Source organism: Chiloscyllium plagiosum, unplaced genomic scaffold, assembly GCF_037043375.1.
Source record: "Chiloscyllium plagiosum isolate Xiang-an unplaced genomic scaffold, Cpla_swu_hap1 HiC_scaffold_27, whole genome shotgun sequence".
Taxonomy (NCBI): Eukaryota; Metazoa; Chordata; class Chondrichthyes; order Orectolobiformes; family Hemiscylliidae; genus Chiloscyllium; species Chiloscyllium plagiosum.
The window spans coordinates 36,721,673-36,734,559 of record NW_028270165.1 but is presented as its reverse complement, the minus strand read 5'-3'; the positions used below and the strand labels follow the sequence as shown (position 1 = coordinate 36,734,559).

At 46.2% G+C, this 12,887-nt stretch overlaps 1 protein-coding gene across 1 annotated transcript; it reads right to left on the bottom strand.

Moving 5' to 3' along the window:
• Nucleotides 1–1,081: 1,081 nt before the first annotated feature.
• Nucleotides 1,082–9,715, bottom strand: LOC148143620 (uncharacterized). Its single transcript, XM_087975248.1, has 2 exons — nucleotides 9,650–9,715; nucleotides 1,082–2,484 (listed from the first exon to the last, which is right to left on the bottom strand). The coding sequence occupies exon 2, from the start codon at nucleotides 2,087–2,089 to the stop codon at nucleotides 1,082–1,084; it is 1,008 nt and encodes a 335-aa protein (XP_087831374.1). The 5' UTR covers nucleotides 2,090–2,484; nucleotides 9,650–9,715.
• Nucleotides 9,716–12,887: the final 3,172 nt, after the last annotated feature.

The following is a 12,887-nucleotide window of genomic DNA, read 5'->3' as shown; positions in this document are numbered from 1 at the left end:
AGAGGAAAAAGAATAACAGGGAATGTGAGGGGCAACTTTTTTTTTAATGCAGACGGTGGTACACATATGGAATGAAATGCCAGCGGAAGTGGTTGAGGTGGGTACATTAACAATATTTATAAGGCATTTGGACAAATAAGTGGATAGGAAATGTATGGAAGGAAATGGGCCAAGTGCAAGGAAATGGGCTTAGTGTTGATGGACAGTTTGGTTGGCATGGACCATGTTGGGCCGAAGGGCCTGTCTCCTGCTGTGGGACTCTATCATTCGTGTCTCTTTGTCGGTCCGACAGTTTTGAGTTTCCAAATAAACATCTTACTAAATCAGGCCGAATAAACTCCAATCTCATTCATCAACTCTGATGCGGAGGTGCTGGTATTGAATTGGGGTGGACATGGTCAGAAGTCAAATGGCACCAGATGAAGTGATGAAGGAGCAGCACTCATGAAAGAGCAATGCTCTTAAAGTTTGTGATTTCAAATAAACTTGTTGCACTGTAACATGGTGTTGTGTGACTTCCGACTTCTTCAACTCTGGGTTTGTCTCAAACTTGACGGGATACTTTGTCCAACTCGGCATATTTTATCAGTATCGCTTGGAGGAATTCTTTTTTTTAAAGATTAGATTCCCAACAGTATGGAAACAGGTCCTTTCGCCCAACAAGTCCACACTGGCCCTCCGCAGAGTAACCCAGCCAGACCCATTCCCCTATTCCTATTCCTCTACATTTACCCCTGACTAATGCACCACACCTACACATCCCAGAACACTATGGGACAATTTAGATGGGCCAATCCATCCTAACCTGTACACCTTTAGACCAGGGGAAGGAAACCGGAGCACTCAGAAGTAACCCATAGAGATGTGGGGGGGACATCGTGAAAGATACACACAGACTGTCATCCCGAGGTTGGAATTGAACCCAGGTCAGCATCATGAGGCAGTGGTACTAACCACTGAGTCACCATACCACCCATGAGCCACGTAGGTGGGCTTGTGGGGGTGGGGGCGGGGAGGGGATGGTGAGTCCAGCACAAAACAAAAAAGCCCACTGCACCCACTGTCAGAATGGGCAAGAGGTTCAGCCTTGGGGGTGACCCACTGCAGCGGCACTGGTGGAATCTGATTTTTGGGTGCACTGGTGCCCCCGCTGGTGCCTCCGCAAGTTGCAGGACAATGTGAACCTCCGCCCGCAGTCGGGGCAGGCAAACGGCCTCTCCCCGGTGTGGACCCATTGATGGGCCAGCAGTTTGGAGGAGCGGGTGAACCCCTTTCCACACTTGGGGCAGCTGAATGGCCTTTCCCTGGCGTGGACTCGCCGGTGGGACAACAGGTCAGAGGAATTGCTGAAGGCCTTACCACACTCAGAGCAGGCGAAAGGCCTCTCCCCCGTGTGGATTCGCCGGTGTCTCAGTAGGTCGGAGGAATTGCTGAAGGCCTTCCCGCACTCTGGGCAGCTGAAGGGCCTCTCCCCCGTGTGGACCCGCTGATGGGCCAGCAGGTTGGAGGATTTACTGAAGGCCTTCCCGCACTCTGGGCAGCTGAAGGGCCTCTCCCCCGTGTGGACCTGCTGATGGGCCAGCAGGTTGGAGGAATTGCTGAAGGCCTTCCCGCACTCTGGGCAGCTGAAGGGCCTCTCCCCTGTGTGGACCCGCCGGTGCCTCAGCAGGTTGGAGGAGTCGCTGAAGGCCTTCCCGCACTCTGGGCAGCTGAATGGCCTCTCCCCCGTGTGGACTCGCTGGTGCTTCAGCAGGTCGGAGGAATTGCTAAAGGCTTTCCCGCACTCGTGGCAACTGAAAAGCCTCTCTCCTGCATGGATTCGCTGGTGGGTCTGGAGGTTGTCCACACAAGTGAACCCTTTCCCGCACACGGAGCAGTAAAACGTCCTCTCACCAGTCTGTATATGCTGGTGGGCCAGCAGGACACAGGAGCAAGTAAAGCCCTTCGCCCGCTTGGGGCAGGAGAACGGCCTCTTCCCAGTGTGATTGCACTGATGAGCCGCCAGGACAGATGGGACACGGAAGCCCTTCCTGCAGTTGCCACACTTCCATGGTTTCTCAACGGGGAGTGTTGCCTCAGGTTTCTCCATGGCCGAAGCTTCAGCTGCACAGACACACACACACACGTGTACAACCCCGCCGTGAATTCTTCTTTCCAGGCAGTAGAGTTGTTTCAGGCTCCACACTCAGTGCGCTGCAACAGTAGGGTCTTTCAACCAGTGCCCCTGTACTCAAACAGGAAGCAAAAAGAAAGCTTTGCTCCTTCTCACAGAATCATAGTTGAAAATTGTTGCGGTCCTGGTGGATTGAGTGACTGTCAGACATTGACATGAAAGTGAGGAATGGAGACGCTGGAGAGTCAGATTCAAAAAATGCGTCTCTGGAAAAGCGCAGCATGGCAAGCAGCATCAGATAAGCAGGAAAATCAACATTTTGGACTTGAGCCCTTTATCTGTTGATTTTGAAACTTCTGTCTTCAGATAATCTGTAAGAAAAGATTACAAAAATCATCACTGCCAGTCCGGTTAAGAATGAGACATCAAGGCATTGACACTGACACCAGAGAGAAACTGTACATATAGATGTGGCAAATGTTAGTGGCAAGCCAGAGTGATAAAGATATGTAGCACAGAAACAGACCCTTTGGTCTAATTCATCCGTGCCAACTAGATAACCTAACCTAATCTCGGCTGATTTGCCAGCATCTGGCCCATATCATCTAAACCCTTCCTAATCGTATACCCATCCAGATGCCTTTTAATGTCATAATTGTGCCAGCACCCACCACTTCTTCTGACAGCTCTTTCCTTAAACACGCCACTTTCTGCATGAAAGACCTATCCCTTAGGTTCCTTTGTTAAGTTCTTTTGCTTGAGCTTCTTACACTGCAATACGCCAACTTCTGTGAACAACCAAACTTTATTAAGTACAGTACAAGCTGTGGAGAAACTCTGAACACTCTTCGCAATGCTGGTACACAACAGTACCAAAAAAACAAACCCCTTAAACAAAGTAAAACTGAAACAGAGGCTTACAGTTGAAGTTAGAAGGGCAGAAGGAGACAGTATTAGCAGCCTTTCTCCACACAGCCCACTGCTTAACTCACCCAAACAAGACTTCAGCTTTCAGGACTGACCACTCCCCTTTCATTGTACAGGTCACTTCTAAAACATAAAAGCTTTGGCCTCAAGTCTCATCTGTTCACACATTACCAAAAATGCCTCCCAATACCGTTTTTCATCTCTGTACTAAACCAGTCGCTTCGGAGCTTGGGTCTTTTTACCACCCCTCTGAAAATAAACCAAGGACACAGCATCCTTGAGAAGAAGGACCAGCTTTTAGAAAAAAGGACCAGCTTTGTGACAGAGGGATATAGGCCAAACACAGGCAGATGGGATTAGATTAGTTTCAGAACATAGCATGGAGTAGTTGGACTGAAGGGACTGTTTCTGTGCTGTTTGACTCGGTAACTGTTCTGCAATGGTGTGAAAACCATTTTCTTGCCTTCCCCCAAAAACGTCCACTTCTTTGTTGTTCCAAAATCAGATGAACTCAGCCTTGAATATATTCAATGATCCCATAACTGCAGGAAGACATCCTCACTTCTGAACTCAATTCCTCTTGCTAATATAACACGTGCTTTGCTCATTGCTTGCTGCATCTATCTGACAACTGGCATTAACTGGTATGGAAGGACGCTGAGGCCCCTTTATACACATTCCTTATGAAGGGCTCGTGCCTGTAAGGCTGACTCTCCTGCTCCTCGGATGCTGCCTCATCTGCTGTGCTTTTCGAGCACCACACTTTTTGACTCTGATCTCCAACATTTGCAGTCCTCACTTTCTCCACATCCCAATATATCACCATTTAAACAATGCATCTCCTTTCTGCTTCCCCCAACCCCCCGACAGGGAATGCTATCACTTCACATCGTGGTACTGCAGTTTCCATGAGCTTGTCAACTGAGACACAGACCTGGCCCAACTTTTCCAGAATCTGTCCCCTCCATAAATTGAGATTGAGAGAGAGAGACACACACAATAAAGGTGTCTCTGATTAGTGGGAGGACCACGCTCCTTCCGGTCCTCCAGGGCTTCCTATTGGCCCAACAAAAGAAGATCACGCGCAGTTTCCGCGGACCGCCAGGAGCACACGCAGGCTTTGCTGACACAGGCGAACATGCGCAGTGTGTGTTGTCACCGAGGAGCATGCGCAAGATGCTCTGTGACGTTGCTGGTGTTACCGACAGGTTTTGTGACCAAATGACAATCGGAGACAAGAAAGGCTGGAGCGACATTTTATATTTATCCTGCGGCTCCACATTCTATTCCTTTTGCATTTTATTTGACGACTCATCTTTTCCTCAGGGTAGGGGACTCCCAAACTGGAGGGTATAGATTGAAGTTGAGAGGGGAAAGATTTAAAAGGGACCGAAGGAGTAGAAAAAAAGTGTGAAAGTTAATTCCCCTCAAGTGCCCTCTCCAAACCTGCACATCTTTGGATTGTGGGGAGAAACCGGAGCACCAAAGGAATCCCACGCAGACATGGGGAGAAGGTGCAAACTCCACTCAGACAGTTGGCCGAGACTGGGATCAAACCCGGGTCCCTAGCGCTATAAGGCAGCAGTGCGAACCACTCAGCCTGTTCAGAAAAAGCAGCAATTGATTTATATTAGGGTGAGAGGGGAAAGGATTAAAAGGGACCTAATGGGCAACTATTTTACGCAGCGGGTGGTGCGTGGATTGAATGAGCTCCCAGAGGAAGTGGTGGAGGCTGGTACAATTACAATATTCAAAAGGCATCTGGATGGGTACATGAACAGGAAGGTTTGGAGGGATATGTGCCAAGAGCTGGCAAATGGGCCAAGGTTAATTTAGGATATCCGACTGGCACGGAACAAACAGTTTGTTTCCATGTTCCACTACTCTATTTCTATATAGTCAGAACTGTTATGACACGGACAACACCCCCAACTAATTTAAACCCAAAAAAGATTTACCCCATGTGATCATGTGAAAATTCAAGAGGTAAGGAACTGTTTCTAAAAGTCACTATTTAAAGTTTTATTTAATGATCTAGGACACTAACTTGCAAGTGTTTAAATCTGCTGGGATTTTTCGTACCGCCAAATCTATTCAAATCTGTCTAAACTAGTTCAAATCTCGGACGAAAGCCCCCAAATTTTACAACACTGGGTGCAACCTCCCCCACCTAATTTAAACCAGCAACATAGAGAAGGTTTAACCCATGCAGTAATCTGTGAAAATTCAAGAACCAAGAAACTATTCCCAAAGGTCAGTATTTAAAGTTAAAATTAACAACTTTATTTATTAACGTCTAACGGAGAATAATTAATTAACAACAATTTACAACTCCTTTCTCTAACCTATCTCCTACCTTCCCCTGTATGATACCAGTCCAATAAAAAACCCTGATTAAGATTTACCGAAAGATTCAAACTTCAAACCCAGCCAGCTGTTAAATCTTCTCTTTGTACCTTCCTCTGTAGATTTGCTCTCCAGGTCGGTGTCGATGTTTTTTCTCTGTGCAGACTCCTTCTCTGGACAGGTACCTCTCAGAGTTCGCACTAGCAGCCTTTTGGTCTTTTGACAGCTCTCCTGTAACTGTTCAACTTTTTTTTTTATTTTGTACTCCAAAGCATCAAATCGTTTCATTGGTGTTAATATTAGATTAGATTAAATTCCCTACAGTGCGCAATCAGGCCCTTCGGCCCAACCAGTCCACACCGAGCCTCCGAAGAGTAACTCACCCAGACCCATTTCCCTCTGACGAATGCAGCTAACACTACGGGCAATATAGCATAGCCACTTCACCTGACCTGCACATCTTTGGACTGTGGGAGGAAACTGGAGCACCCAGAGCAAACCCACGCAGACACAGGGAGAATGTGCAAACTCCACACAGTCTCCCAAGGCTGGAATCGACCCTGGTGGTGTGAGGCAGCAATGCTAACAATATTATCAAAATACTAAATTCAAATTTGATTGGAATTCAGTATTTTGGGGCAAGATTTAAATCGATTGGCCAAAATTGAGTATGTTTTTGTCTCCAGGCAACCCAGCTACTGAGCTGTTTGACCAAATGTTAAATTGTTACCTTGTTCACAACGTTTGGTGCTATGTCAGGTGGTTCTGCTCGCTTTTCAATTCTCTTGAAGGTAGAATACACCTCTACACCTTCTAACAGAACCAATTTTTCAAGACTAGGAATCGGCCATTCACCCCTAACAGCAGAAAGTGAGTACTGCAGATGCTGGAGATTAGAGTCAAGAATGTGGTGCTGGAAAAGCACAGCAGGTCAGGCAACATCCGAGGAGCAGGAAAATTGACATTTTAGGCAAAAGCCTCATTCACCCCGAACAGCCTTTCCTCAACTGCACATAGTTCAAAGCAAGTTTGAGAAAGATGGCTGCAGCTTTGTCTTTATAGAAAATTGAACATGCGTTCAAACTTTAATGCTATTTCTGAATATATTATTTTAGCTATTCTCAATTTGAAAGATCAGCCATTTCTCTTGCACGCCCATCTCCCAGGCAGTGTCATCACCAACCATTTTCTCTCTCTCTTCTGAGAAGAGCTTGATACAGCGATCAAAGAGAGCTCGAGGAATGAGAAAGTTTAGTGGGAGTTGGAAGAGATACAGAATGGACAGGGTGACAGAGTGTGGGGCCATTGAGAGACTGGGGGGAACAGAGGGTGGTGGGGGCGGAAAGGAAAGACTTGGGGGTCAAAGGATGGAGGAATAGAATGAGGGGGAGAGAGAGAAAATGGGGGGCAGAGAGTTGCGGGATGAGAGATAATGGTTGGGGGCAGTGGGTGGGGAGAGAGACAGCACAATTCCCACCTTCCCCAGGACTGGGGCAGTGTCCCATCAACTGGAACCTACTCCTCCCACAGCAGTCATTTCTCAATCCACATATGGCTAAAGCAGAAGACTTATATAATCCCTGCAGGCTATTTCACCTATCAAATTCACACCGACCTTCCACACAGCATCCCACCCAGACTCATCCACTTACCCTGCATCCCTGCAGTTCCCCATGGCTAACCCACTCTAACCTGCACATCCCTGGACACTTTAGCACAGCCGATCCATCCGAAACTGCAGATCCTTGGACTGTGGGAGGAAACCGGAGCACCCAGAGGTAACCCGCGCAGACAGAAGAGGGAGAACATACCAAAGTTCACACAGACAGTCATGAGAAGGTAGAATCAAATTGCTTCTAACAATTCTCCCACACCTGCAAAACCCTGAGCACTATGGGTAATTTAGCAGGGCCAACCCACCCTAACCTGGGCAAAGATAAAAATCACATGACGCCAGTCCACCAGGTTTATTTGGAAGCACTAGCTTTCGGAGCACTGCTCCTTCATTCGGTGGTTGTGGAGTATAAGATCATAAGACACTGAGTTTACAGCAAAACATTACAGAGTCATGCCACTGAAATGATACATTGAAGAAACCTGGATTGTAAAGTCTTTCATCTTTTAGAATGAGTTGCTATTGCCATTAATATGTAAATCCCAGAACTTCTTCTAAGGCTCAAGATAACTTAAGGTTTTATAAGAAAAGATGACAACTCAGCTCAGACAATGCATTAAAGGTGTGAGGCCAGAGTCTGTCTGTATCCCAGTTTTTGAGTCAGACTGGTTCTATTTCCAAAGTGGAATTTATAAAATATTCCATGTATTGTCTGCCTGCAGATTGTGCATTTTTTGAGCAAAATAGATGGTATCTGCAAATACAAATTCACCCCATAGACCTCGGTGTGTGTGTGTGCGCGCGCACACACACGAGAGAGAGAAAAAGTCTAGTTCCATACTGTATATCTCTATGTCTATTGCATAACAGATGCTTTATTTCTGTTGATGTAAATATTGTTATAAATCATAGCAGGGTACTAATACTTAGATGTAAGGGAGAGAGAATTCTTCAACCAGGGCACTATAAGAATCCTGGCAGACCCCTATTTCTAGTTTACTTGCCAATGAACAGACACAAGCACCTATTTAATTCTAACTTTTCACTTATTTTGTTATATTTTCTGGTATGATACTCTGTGTCTGGATGGTTTACAGGCTGGGAGATTGTAGATTGGACTTTGATTGACTGAATGATTTATTGTTCCAGAAGGTGTCAAAGGAGGTTAAAGCTTCAGCAGAAATGAAGCAGAGCTCAGAACAGACAACAACTGTGGGAACAGGGAGATCAATAGAGGACAAAGAAACCAGGACCTGAAATCCGAGCTGACACTAGACTACCCTGTGATCAGTGCTTTGATTAGCAGTGTCAACCCTCTACCTTTACCTCGCTTCCCATTCGACTTGAATGCCACATCTCCCCTCAATATTTAGGATCCAATCCTTGTCATCCTGAAGCCATGTCTCTGTAAGGAGTCCCAGATCAAAATCTGGAGTGCAGGTTCATAGTTCCTTAAAGGTAGAGTCCCAGATGGATATGATAGTGAAGGCAGCATTTGGTATGCTTTCCTTTATCGGTTACAGCACTGAGTAAAGGAGTTGGGAGGTAGGTGATGTTGCAGCTTTACAGGACATTGGTGAGGCCACATTTGGAATATTGTGTGCAACTCTGGTCTCCTGCCCATCAGAAGGACGGTGTGAAACTTGAAAGGGTTCAGAAAAGATTTACCAGCATGTTGCCAGGTTTGAAAAAAATTAGCTCTCGGGAGAGGCTGAATAGGCTGGGGCTGTTTTCACTGGAGCGTCGGAGGCTGAGGGATGACCTTAGAGGTTTATAAAATCATGAGAGGCAAGGATAGGGTAAATAAACAAAGTCTTCTCCCTGGGGTGGGGGAGTGCAGAACTAAAGGTTTTGGGCGAACGGGGAAAGACATAAAAGAGCTCTAAGGGGAGCCTTTTCACACAGTAGTGCATATATGAAATGACCAGCCAGAGGAAGTGGCGGAGACTGGTATAATTACAGAATTTAAAAGGCATTTGGATTGGTCTATAATAGAAGGGGTTCGAGGGATTATGGCCCCAGGGCTGGCAAGCAGACGAGATTAGGATAACTGATAGGCATGGACAAATTGGACCGAAGGGTCTGTTTTTGTGCTGTGTATCTCTATGACTCCAATATAAAAGGTTCAGAGGCATATAGGTTAAACACAGGCAGGTGGGTCCAGTTTAGTTTGAGAACATAGTCAGCATGGACTAGTTGGACTGAAGGGTCTGTTTCTGTAACTGATCTGTACTGGTCTTGCCTCCCCCATAACCATCACATCTTTGTTGTTCAAAAATCAGATGAACTCAGCCTTGGATATATTCAATTACGCCCAAACTGCAGGAAGGGGTCCCCACTTCTGAACTCAATTCCTCTTACTAATATACCACTTGCCTTGCTCACTACTTGCTGCACCTGTCTGACAACTTGCATTGACTGGATTAGAAGGACGCAGAGGCCCCTTTGTTCATCCACACATCATTTCTGATGAAAGGCTCGAGCCTGAAATGTCAATTCTCCTGTATTTGCCATTGAAAAAAGACCTGGACTAACTTTCCCAGAGTCTGTCCCCTCCCTGGATTCACTTCGTTTCCCTTCAGTTCCTGCAAGTCAACAGCTCAACCCCGGAATGGAAAAGGGGTGAAAAAAGAGTGTGCTGTACTCACAGATGTTGGAAAGAGGAAGGAAGTTGCAGTCTGGAGTGAAGCTCAATCTTCGTTCAAAGAGAGAGGAGCAGCAGCAACAACTTCAAAAGTTCATTGTCCTACTTCCGCATCCAGACGATGGGTTTGCTGTGATTGGCAGGAGGACCAGTCTCCATCCGGCCCTCCAGAACTTCTCATTGGTCCATCAAAACAAGGTCACGGAGTGTTTCCGCTTGTTGTGTGAGCATGCGTAATATCTTGCTGACACTGTGGAACATGCGTAGTGCGTTGCTGACACCGAGTCGCATGCGCAGTATGGAGATGTTGGTATTACTGCAGATTTTCAAAGTTAAAAATCACACAATGCTAGGTTATAGCCCAACAGGTTTATTTAGAATCATTAGTTTTCGAAGCGCCGCTCCTTCATCGTTGGTTGTGGAGCAGAATCATAACACATAGACTTTATAGCAACAGGATTGCAGTGTCATGGGATGTAACATTAAACAACTTTAGCTTACCTCTACCATTTTTTAGAATGACCATGTTAGTTTTGATTCCTTCACATGTAAATCCCAGAACTTTTCAAAAGTTACGTTCTCAAGATAGCTTTTAACAATAGGTGTCATCTCAATCAGATAATGCATTGAAGGTGTTAAGTTAAAGTCTGTCTGTGTCCCAATGTTAGGTCAGACGGATTCTATTTCTATCGTTGTATTACAGAATCTTACGTGTATGGGTTTTTGAACAAAATAAAATGCGATTCTGCAAGTACAAATTCAACCCACAAACTTTTGTGTGTGTGTGTGTGCAGGAGAAACCGAGTGATCATGTGTGTGTGTGAGAGAGTGTAATGGGGTATAAGTCTGTGATAGGGTGTGTATGTGTGTGTGAGTGAGAGAGAGAGAGAGTGTAATGGGGTATAAGTCTGTGAGAGGGTGTGTGTGAGAGAGAGAGATCATTTGAGAGAGCGTATGTGTATGAGAGAGAGTCTGTGTGAGTGTTGGTTTGGAGGAGCATGTATTTGTGTGAATGCATGCTTGTGTGTGAGAGAGAGAGAATGCATAGTACAGTGGGGTCACCTGTAGTGTGACATGAACCCAAGGTCCTGGTTGAGGCCATTTCCATGGGTACCGAACTTGGCTATCAGTCCCTGCTTGGCCAATTTTGCATTTTTGCCTGTCCTGAAGTCTACCTTGGAGGATGGTCACCCGAAGGTCCAAGGCTGAATGTCCCAGACCGCTGTAGTGTTCCCCGACTGGGAGGGAACACTCCTGGCTGCTGATTGTTGTGCAGTGTCTATTCATCTGTTGCTGTAGCCTCTGCTTGGTCTCACCAATATACCAAGACTCAGAGCATCGTTGCCTGCAGCGTATGAGATAAACAATGTTGGCTGAGTCACATGATTACCTGCTGCACTCATGATGGGTGGTGTCCTCATGTGTAATGGTCATAATCGTGTCAACATTCTGATACGTTTTTCATCATCTGCCGTGACAGAGTTGTATCGTGTTGTCCTGAAGGCCAGGCAGTTTTCTGAGAACAATTATCTGTTTAAAGTTTGGCGGTTGTTTGAAGGTGAGAAGTGGAGGCGTGGGGAAAGTCTTGGCGAGGTGCTCATCTTCATCAATAATGTGTTGCAGGCTGTGAAGAACATGGCGTAGTGTTTCAGCTCCTGAGAAGTACTGGACAACAAAGGGTACCATTTTGGTTGCAGCTCGTGTCTGTCTCCTAAAGGAAGTCATTACAGTTTCTTGCTGTGACACATTGGAATTGGCAGTTGATGAGTTGAACATTGTACCCCGTTCTTATGAGAGCATGCAAGTGTCTGCCATGTTCCTCCTCACCTGAACAGATCCTATGTATGCGAAGGGCTTGTCCAGAGGAGATGGCTGTTTTAATATGTTTCACGAGAGAAGTGTAGCACTGTCAGGTTATCCGTGGGTTTGCGGTCCAGGGAAGTGCTGAGATACGCATCCTTGATAGAGCTGCATGTGTTCAAAAATGAGACAGATACTAAAGAGTATTATTGTTTCAGTGACTCCTCACCATGGGTCCAGAGGAAGAAATGTCATCAATATATCTGGTGTATAGTGTTGGTTGGAGGTCCTGTGCAGAAAAGAAGCCTTGTTCGAACCTGTGCATGAAAATGTTGGCATACTGGGGTGGAAGTTTGGTCCCCATGGCTGTTCCATGTGTCTGGATGAAGAACTGGTTGCCAAAGGTGAAAATGTTGTGGTTGAGAATGAAGCGGATGAGTTGTAGGACAGTGCTGAGAGATTGGCACTTGTTGGTATTGAGTACTGAGGCTGTTACCGTGATGCCATCATCATGAGGAATGCTGGTGTAGAGTACTGACATGTCCACGGATTCAACTAATCCGTGGGTGCTGAGCTTCTGGAAGGATTGGATCAGAAGTCTTGATGAATGCTGTCAGTTCACGGTTGTGCTCTTTGGTCAGATCAGCTGGTAGTTGCCTGTTATGTTCCTGGTCAGTTGTTTGTACACTTCCTTGCAGAAGTCCATTCTATTCCGAATTACTCAAAAACTGCATAAATCCATGTAAGATTCTGTAGCTCCCACTTTAGAAATAGAATCAGTCTGACCTAACATTGGGACACAGACAGACTTTAATGTCCCACCTTCAATGCATTATCTGAGCTGAGGTGACACCTATTGTTAAAAGCTATCTTGAGAATGTAAGTTAAAAAAAGTTCTGGGATTTGCAAATGAAGAAATCCAAACTAACATGGTCATCCTAAAAGATGCAAGCTCACCTGCACACTTTAGCACAGCTGATCCACCCTAAAGTGCAGATCTTTGGACAGTGGGAGGAAGCCAGAACACCCAGAGGTAACCAACACAGACACAAGGGGGAGAACATGCCAAGCTTCACACAGACAGTCACCCAGGGATGGAATCAAACCCAGGCTCCTGGCGTTATTAAGCAGCATTGCTAACCACTGAGCCACCATCCCACCCAGTGCTTTGAGGTTCTGCTTTGTCTTTGCAGCTTTTAACTTCTCATGCACCCTCAGCAGAGGCTGTGTCCTGCTGACATCGTTGGACCACACCCATTGCACCTCCCTTTCCCACTTCTCCAGCCCTGAACGCATCGGTTCCTGAATCCTGGCACCAGATTCCGATACCCTCTGTGCTCCTGCTGCCAACTGCAGAGAACGGAGGCAATCCCCATCACTATTCTGTCCCTTATCTCCCCCTCCCTAACGTTGTTCTTACTCCCACCACACCACAGTTAGCT

Bases quoted from the DNA above. Each gene is read 5' to 3' on its own strand.
- LOC148143620 (XM_087975248.1), bottom strand. From the start codon at position 2,089: ATGGAGAAACCTGAGGCAACACTCCCCGTTGAGAAACCATGGAAGTGT.